General features: G+C 49.1%; 1 protein-coding gene across 2 annotated transcripts in view; it reads left to right on the plus strand.

Annotated features, from left to right (window-relative positions):
* bmp2b (bone morphogenetic protein 2b) overlaps positions 1–6,524 on the plus strand; it is a 6,727-nt gene extending 203 nt beyond the window's left edge. The window contains exons 1-3 of one of the 2 annotated variants that reach the window (XM_084315413.1): positions 1–188; positions 1,259–1,626; positions 5,552–6,524. The exon at positions 1–188 is cut by the window's left edge and continues 203 nt beyond it. In XM_084315413.1, coding sequence (XP_084171539.1) covers positions 1,272–1,626; positions 5,552–6,489 — 1,293 coding nt within the window. In that variant the 5' untranslated portion in view covers positions 1–188; positions 1,259–1,271 and the 3' untranslated portion in view covers positions 6,490–6,524. The remainder of the gene's footprint in view (positions 189–1,258; positions 1,627–5,551) is intronic. The other variant, XM_084315414.1, reaches the window with a different exon arrangement.
* The last annotated feature ends 2,191 nt before the right edge of the window (positions 6,525–8,715 follow it).

The following is an 8,715-nucleotide window of genomic DNA, read 5'->3' on the forward strand; positions in this document are numbered from 1 at the left end:
AACACATTCCCCCCCGTGTTGACCAAGACGCCCGACGTGCAGCTGGAGAGAATATGAACGAGAGGTGCAGACAGTGCAAGGGCCGTCTTCCGTCCGCGAAGGACAAGCGTGGATTAAACACGAATTAATGTGGAATTTATTGGAGCCCAAAGGTGGAACGACGACCGGACACAGCGCTTCCTCATCAGGTAAAAAGTAACACCTATACTGTACAACTTTTATTGAGACTGTTTCACTTTTACCCCTGAAGACTTTAAACTGGGGATGTATATTTTTCTAATGTCCATGAGAGTGTATAAAGGTATTTTTTTTCTTGAATAAAACGTTTTGATAAGTGACCACTCTCCCGCTATGGACCTCTTTACGTGTGTGCGTAAAAGCGGCGGCGTTTGCATATCAAACATTTATAGCTTACACTAAAGTTTACATAAACGTATCAAAATGTAAAACGTAATGCCCCCCCCCCCCCCCCCTCGAGGTTATGCTATTTCATGCATTTTTTTTTTATGTAGGTGTTTTTGATGTCTTGTCTGCTCAAAGGAGTAGCCAGGGTTCCATCTGGCCCCGGTGCGCACGTCAGATCTAACACCTGTGAGCCTCTTGAAGAAACTCTATCCCGTATGATTATAGTCATACATGACCGTCAAAGCCTCTGCAAACAGACGCTTGTAGCGCTGTCTGACTGCCTCTCTCGGGCTGTTTATTCTAACCTCCCCCCCCCCCCCCCCCCCCCCCCACGACAACATTCTTTCATGCTTTGTGTGATCTTTCGGGCTATACGTAGACCTGTGCTGTACTTCTTGTCTTTCATATGCCCTCACCAAACACGCTTTCTTATCTGTCTAATTGGAGACTTTTTGTCTGCAGTCTCCCCCCCCCCCCCCCTAGACTTTCTTTGATTTCTTCTCTTTCCTGTGCCACCCCCCCCCCCCCTTTTTTTTTGTGTTGGCCAAGCCGTCTTTCACAACTTCCTCGCCTTGATATTTTTCATGTTTTAGTTTGCCTCTATAATGTTAACATCAATCTCCTATTTCAGTTAGTGTAGTCTAGAGCCGGCGGGGCTGTTGCTCCCCAGCCTTTTTGTTCTATACACTTCAAAGTGAGGTGTCTCCCTTTTAACCTGCCCAGCCTTCAATAATTCCTATTGTATGGAGGAATGGCACAGCTGGGGGAAGCGCCGCAGTGAGCCCCCCCCTCATGTCCCCAGCTGTCGGCTCGGCACCCCCGGTGTACTGACACACGTTGACTCTCTCCACAGGGACTGACTGATCATGGTCGCTGTGGTCCGCTCTCTCATGGTACTGATGCTCGCTCAGGTGCTGCTGGGAGGCGCTGCGGGACTCATCCCCGAGGTGGGCCGGAGGAAGTACAGCGAGTCCGGGAAACACACCCCGGAGCGCTCGGAGAACTTTCTCAACGAATTTGAGCTCCGGCTCCTCAATATGTTCGGCCTGAAGCGCCGGCCGAGCCCGAGCAGGCAGGCGGTGGTGCCGCAGTACATGGCGGACCTTTACCACATGCACTCTGCCAACGGAGACCACGGCACTAAGCGGCCCAGGAACATGGGGAGACACGCAGAGAGAGCCGCCAGCAAGGCCAACACGATTAGAAGCTTTCACCACGAAGGTATGTATTAGTGACATACTTCACCTGTCAGGTGGAGCGCTGCCCCGCTCGCTCAGACGAACCCAAACCTATATTTAAACATGACTCAGTGTGCGAAGACGAATCTCAGGGTCTTTTTTACTGTTTTGTGGAAGGTTAGTCATCTGAAGGCGACACGCGCCCCGGCCGATTGGACCTCCTTAATATGCAAATTATTACTTTAAAAAAAACTCATTGGCAGGATTTCCAAGTGCAGGAAGCGGCCGATGCGGAACTAAATTCAGACTAAACCTCGAACTATGTAGTGATGCAACCGTTAACCAAACATTCCATTGGCGCTGCTGTAACAGGCATCAAAAACACAGAGGGTAGGTGGTATCCCTGGGGTAATTTGTTTCTTAATAATTGATGGTGTTTGCGTGGGCTCTGAAAACAGTTTTTCCAGACACGCACCACAGGAACGGGATAAAGGGCGGTGTGCCTGTGCGCAGGTGATAGTCATCACCCTGTTACTTCAATAACACACGGCATGACATTACACTAACACGCATTATGACAGAGTCCTCTTGTCAGACTGAATTCTGAGTCATTTCTAACAGGACTGAAATTAGTCCTGGGACTCAGGGAAAGGGGGTGTGGGGTGGGAGTGTGGTGTGTGTGTGGGGGGGGGGGGGGGGGGGGGGGGGTTGGGGGGTGCGCGCGCCTTATTCTTTCCAAATCGCCCCCTCTCTGTGCGCGCTGTGCGCCATTACGCACGTTCCAATAATAAAACACCATAATTGCACACTTAGTTTATACCCTGGATATGCGCTGGTTGTTTCACTTCAGTCCCATTTTCACTCCTCAGAAACATATGTTGCAAAGATGATTAAGGGTTATACAGTAAAGGCTCGTAGCCCCCGGCTAAAGAGTTCATTAGTTCACCAGGCACATGTGCTTATATGAAGCTATTTCTGTACAGGGCCATTCACCTTTGACCCCGAATGGAGCCCTATACACATTATACCTATGGATAGTGAACCAGCGACATCAAAATTAAACTCAATAAGAACTTAATAATTCTCGACGCAGCTGAATTTGTACGTGGCGAGGTGAAGCACACGTTGATAGTATCGAAGTGCATGTAAAAAAAAAAGAAAAGAAAAAAGAGCACATCCTTTTGACGACAAGCACTTCAGCACTCGGTGATCGTCGCACCTTTTTTCCTAACTGGATTTATATCTATCTTTTGAAAGTCTCACCGTCCGCAACCCCAGTGTGTTCCAACTTTACACACAGTGTACCAGCTCACGGGGGATTTAAACACAGTTCTAAAGTCTATATGGGGTTTTTTAAACAGAGTTCTAAGTGTTTTGAGTGGGGAAGTTTCCACCGGGGTGCATGAGTCAGAGCAGGGGGTGGTTAGAGTGGTTGCTTGGGTGTTCTCCAGAGGGCCAGTACGGATGACACCCAGTGGCTACTCTGACACATTACAAACAAACCCCTGGCTTGGCTCAGAGAGGAGGGTGACTGACGGCTCCCCTCCCAGCCCACAGCTGGACCCCTCTGCACAGGGGCCAGAGCACACACCTTGACACCACCGCCCATTAGGGATGAACTCAGGCTATGTTTACACCCTCCCTCCCTCCCACACGCACGCACGCACACACGCATGCACACACACACCCACCCCTGGGCGTTTCATCCTCTGCTTACGCTGTAAGTCAAGAGACACAGAATTGATGGCAGCGCCGCGTGTAATAAGCATGTATCTACACAGATGTAAAAGCGCGCGGTGCATCAAAGCCGGGTCCAATGACAGTCGGCCATTCATCACATCTGCTAGCTGATATTAATTTCACCGGGATAATTAGTTTTTTTTGCGGAGTCCGCTCTCGGTTTTCAAAGATAACCATTCTCCATGCCAAACAGAACATGTCCACTAGAGCACGGCACACACAGGAACCGGCTGCCAGAGACGGCCGTGAGATGAATGACCCGACATTAGCCGTTATCTTTTGTTTTGGCATGCTGCACAAAAAGAAATTAGGAATGTTGATACACTCATATCTGTGGTTCACAAGGTTTTAGGCAAGCCCCAACATGTTCACACAGCAGTTCCCCCAGAGAATGAAATTGGGACTTGAGGAGAGCGAGAAAGAGAGAGAGGGGAGGAGAAGAAAGAGAGAGAGAGAGAGCACCATGGAAGAAAGAGAGAAAATAGGATTTGGGACTAAGAGAAAAAGAGAGGGGATTTGGGGGGTAGGGAGGGATAGAAAGCAAGGGATCGGGGATGGAGGAGAGGGAAATAGAGAGAAGGGGTTTTCCCACATCAAATGAGGAGTGATAGGCCTAATTGAGGTCTTTGTGCCTCTGGAGGGAGGTTTAGGATGAGAGGGTGGAATTTCCTAAATGCCTCCTTTGAAAAAAGCTCAGAGTTCAAAGTTTGTGTTTATTCTACCACACCAAACAGACAAAACGTACGTCTGTGTATCATCTATATGAACTACGTAAAGTAAAAGTTCAAAGTGGACCTGGGCAGTAAAGAAAATTGCTGTTCTGACAAGTAAGTCTGTCAGTTATTCTACATTACAAAACAGAAAACAGCTGAAATTAGGCGTACAAATATGTTTTCTTTTGGCCGTAGGACAGTTTAGTCTTAATTGCACATTCATCGTCATCTCTAATAGCCAGAAGCAAGGTTAAGTTTGTCCCCACCAATCTGGTGTGATTGGCAGGTATGGAAAAGGTGACTATGATAGTGTCAAGGACAGTTTCTATATTATATATACTTTATTTATTATATATACAGGGTTAGGTAATCTTATGCGGATATACCATCTTTATCCAGTTCAGAAGGCAGTAGGCAACAGCTATAAAATAAAGCTTATTTGTTGGTGAAAGCCCCAAAACATTCTGTGAGTTCACAAATTCAGCCTCCCATTCACTAGAAATGGAATTGGGCCAGGTTTTACATCTTGATAATATTACAGATCACTGAGTGTGGTTTGTGTCTTTCGAGCGAGGAAGAGAGAGAGAGAGAGAGAGAGAGAGAGAGAGAGAGAGAGAGAGAGAGAGAGAGAGAGAGAGAGAGAGAGTTCCTGCTCACTATAGAACTGTCCCAGGCTAATTGTGTTAATTCTTAAACTTGAGCGGTAGCTACTGGCCTTTTACTAGTGGAATACCATCACGGCTGGTCCATATCCACAAAGGTTAAGAACATGTTTGGCCCACAGTGTCGCCACCAAAGACATCAACATGTTGGTGGACATCTGATAAATCCCCGATTGATTTCCCTATTGCTTGACTGTCAAAACACAGCTTTGATGATCGTCATGATAGGCGGCACCGCTTTTTTCCATACATGCATAAACAGTGGGAATTCCATGTAATAGCCAAACCTTAAAGGGCAAATATCCTCCAGTGACCGTCTAGCGTGGAGAATGGAAGATGGTATCTCGGTTCTTGGTTGATCTTATCGATAGATTGGAGGCCCAGCGCTTTGATCCTGTGACATTCAGCATGGTGATATTTATGAGCTTGACAGTAATGATACCCATTAGGACACCAGAAGCATTTGCCTGCCATTACGGCGTTGTGTCATGGAGCCTGTGTGTCCCTGTGACGTCTGTGTGACAAGGACCCACACCCACTCGTGTTAGCATGTGCCAGGCCGGTGGGTTGGTCGGCTGGATGGATAGGGGAAAGAGGAAAGCCTGTGTGTGTGTGTGTGTGTGTGTGTGTGTGTGTGTGTGTGTGTGTGTGTGCGCGCGCGCGTGCGTGTGTGTTTAAGAAACCATCTTCAGCCAACGTTTCTCTGCTTTTGTCTAAGCCCTTAAGCCAGCTTGCCTTTTAATCATAGATACTCTATAATTGTTCTACCGTGACTGTGTTATATAGCCCAGGTAATGTGTTTCAGAACTCGTTTCCTTCACACTATGTTTGCCATTGTGTTGTTCCCTTGCAGAGTCCATGGAGGCCCTGGCCAGCCTGAAAGGCAGAACCACCCAGCAGTTCTTCTTCAACCTCACCTCCATCCCAGGAGAGGAGCTCATCACGTCCGCCGAGCTACGGATCTTCAGGGACCAGGTCATGGCTGCCCTGACCCCCAGCAACAGCTCCAGTAACAGCAGCAGCAGCAGTAGTAGCACTGGTGGTGCCGCTCCTGCCGGCGGCGGCCTCCATCGCATCAACGTTTACGAGGTGTTCGGAGCCCCCGCCTCCCCCAGCGGGGAGCCCCTGACACGCCTCCTGGACACGCGGCTAGTGCAGGACTCTTTGAGCCGCTGGGAGAGCTTCGACGTCAGCCCCGCCGTGTCCCAGTGGACCGTCGGGGGGCACCACAACCACGGCTTCATGGTGGAGGTGCTTCACCCCGGCGGGAGGGGAGGGGGGGCGGGGGAGGAGGATGCCCAGAGACGGAGCAGGCACGTTAGGGTGAGCCGGTCCCTCCATCAGCACCAGGACTCGTGGCCCCAGGCTCGGCCGCTGCTGGTGACCTACGGCCACGACGGCCGGGGAGACTCGGTCCTCCACACGCGGGAGAAGCGGCAGGCGGCTAACCGCAAGCAGCGCCGGAAGCACCAGCACAAGGCGAGCTGCCGGAGGCACGCCCTGTACGTGGACTTCAGCGACGTGGGCTGGAACGAGTGGATAGTGGCGCCGCCCGGCTACCACGCCTTTTACTGCCACGGGGAGTGCCCCTTCCCCCTGGCGGATCACCTCAACTCCACCAACCACGCCATCGTGCAGACGCTCGTCAACTCGGTCAACTCCAACATCCCCAAAGCCTGCTGCGTGCCCACCGAGCTCAGCCCCATCTCACTGCTCTACCTGGACGAGTACGAGAAGGTCATCCTGAAAAACTACCAGGACATGGTTGTGGAAGGCTGCGGCTGCCGGTGAGAGACTGACAGAGGGAGGGAGGGACGGACGGATGGACGGACAGACACGGGGAGAGGGGGAGGGGTGGGGAGAAAGACTGAGAGAAAGAGACTTATATGAGGCTATTATGGACACCCGGTTTCCCAATGAAGACGTTTATTTATATGAAAGAAAGACACAAAACAGAGCTATTGTGCAGGAAAAAAAAGAAGAAGAAAAAAAAACTATATATGAATATATTTATGTCTACGTAATGTTGGGAAAAAAAATAAATATTTTAATCAGAGGAATATTCCTTTTACTGGTTTTGAAAATGTATTTCTGATGTACATTTCGAAATGGGTGCAATACCACATGAAGTATAATGCTCAGATTTTTATTTTGTATTTATTTCTATTATAACCACTTTATTTGTAAATAAATAATGTGTATTTATCGTGAGAAAACAACGTGGTTCGCTCCAATTTTCCACGGTCACCTACAGTGGACAGCACTGGTGTTTGTTGACTTTTCCCTGTCAAGGGGTCTGAGAAGCGCTCGCTATGGCACACACACACACACACACACACACACACACACACACACACACACACACACACACACACACACACACACACGCACACACGCACACACACACACACACACACACACACACACACACACACACACACACACACACACACACACAAACAAGAGTTTCAGACTCCCACATAAATTAGCCATGGAGAAATAACACACAACTGGTAGCAAGACACTTGAGGACTGATTGCAAACCAAGCACTGACTCCTTTGGTAAATGTAACCGGAGCCCCAACAACAATAGATTGTTTATAGAGGAAAGTGACAGAGGCCAGGTTCAGGGTGCCGTTGGGTGTAATGGACTGCGGTGCGGTGTAGGGTCACCGGAGGGGACTGACAGGCTACAGGCCTTTACAGATGTTATAGTCTCCCCGGGGAGCTGGTAGGAAAACACCAGGACTTGTTTTCCTGCATCGCATGTCATCGCCAAAGATCCCTGGGAAGGCTTCTCTAAAACATTAACCCCTGGGATCTGTTTTCTTCTCGCTTGACGGATGGATATAGAAAGAGAGAGAGAGAGAAAGAAAGAAAGAGGGGGGAAAAAGGCAACCTATATGCCAATTTCAAGGTTGGAGGGGTGTGTGGAGGTTGGAGGGGTATCGAGGCGGGCGGCTTCGCGAGGGGTACGAGGTTTGTTTACAGTGTGAAGTGAGACACGACGGGCCGCGAGAGTTCTGCGGCAGACGCACCAACAGGCGTCCGGCCAGAGAGGTGATTTACTGCTGCTTTAATTAATAAAGACCAACAAACACCTGTACCGTCCGTCCCGCCACCACCACCGCCGCCGCACATGTTCAGACACATTCATACCCTTCTCCTTCAGAGCTCTGGCTGGCTTCCTTTGTCGTCTGTTGTTGAGTCAGAAGGCTGTGTGTTGTTGTCTATCTGTGCCCTGGAGGGAAAGCCACGGTCGAAATAGCCATGGGGGACGTTTTCAAGGGTTGGGGGGGGGGGGGGGGGGGGGGTACATTAGCAAGCAGGTTCCGAAAACACAAACAATACTGCATTCTGACACTAACAGATTAAGACTCATGTTTTATTCAATTGGATTGCAGTGGTGAATAATGGCTGGAAGAAATCTTAAAAAGGGGATCGTATGGCTTCTGCGATGCGGCCCGGACACGCATGTCTGAATTAATATCTTAATGCCGCATTGTTCTTTTGGGAAAACAATGCAATAACAAGACCCAAGCCGAAGTGGCTGAGAATGCCACGGACAGACGGATGAAAATGTATACTGCAGCCACAACGGCGGATCAGATAATGAGAGGAGGGAAGAGGGAGAAGGAGAAGAAAAAAAACAAGGCCAGAGTTTTGTGGAGTTTTGACTGACTGCGTTTTCTGCTGTGTTTGCATTAGAAAGGGTTTGGAGGGAACACAAGGCAGCTCAAAATGCTCTAAATAGAATGTTTTTTATACGAGCGCACATTGGGACTGTGGAATGTTGGTTTTCAATCTCAGACACATGCATACGCTTGCGTGGAAAACCAACACGGTTGTTTTTTCAATCATCTATTCAAGGGTTTCCTGGTGGGCTCTGCTCTTCAAAAAAACAAAATGTGCAACGAACAAAGATATGCTTCTTCCTCATATAGGAACCGTAAATCAGGGCGTTTAGTAGGAGCCGTAAGACTTTATTCTGTGGCAGTAAAACCATCAAGATGTCAA

Source organism: Notolepis coatsorum (genome assembly GCF_963971535.1).
Source record: "Notolepis coatsorum genome assembly, chromosome: 5".
Lineage (NCBI taxonomy): Eukaryota > Metazoa > Chordata > Actinopteri > Aulopiformes > Paralepididae > Notolepis > Notolepis coatsorum.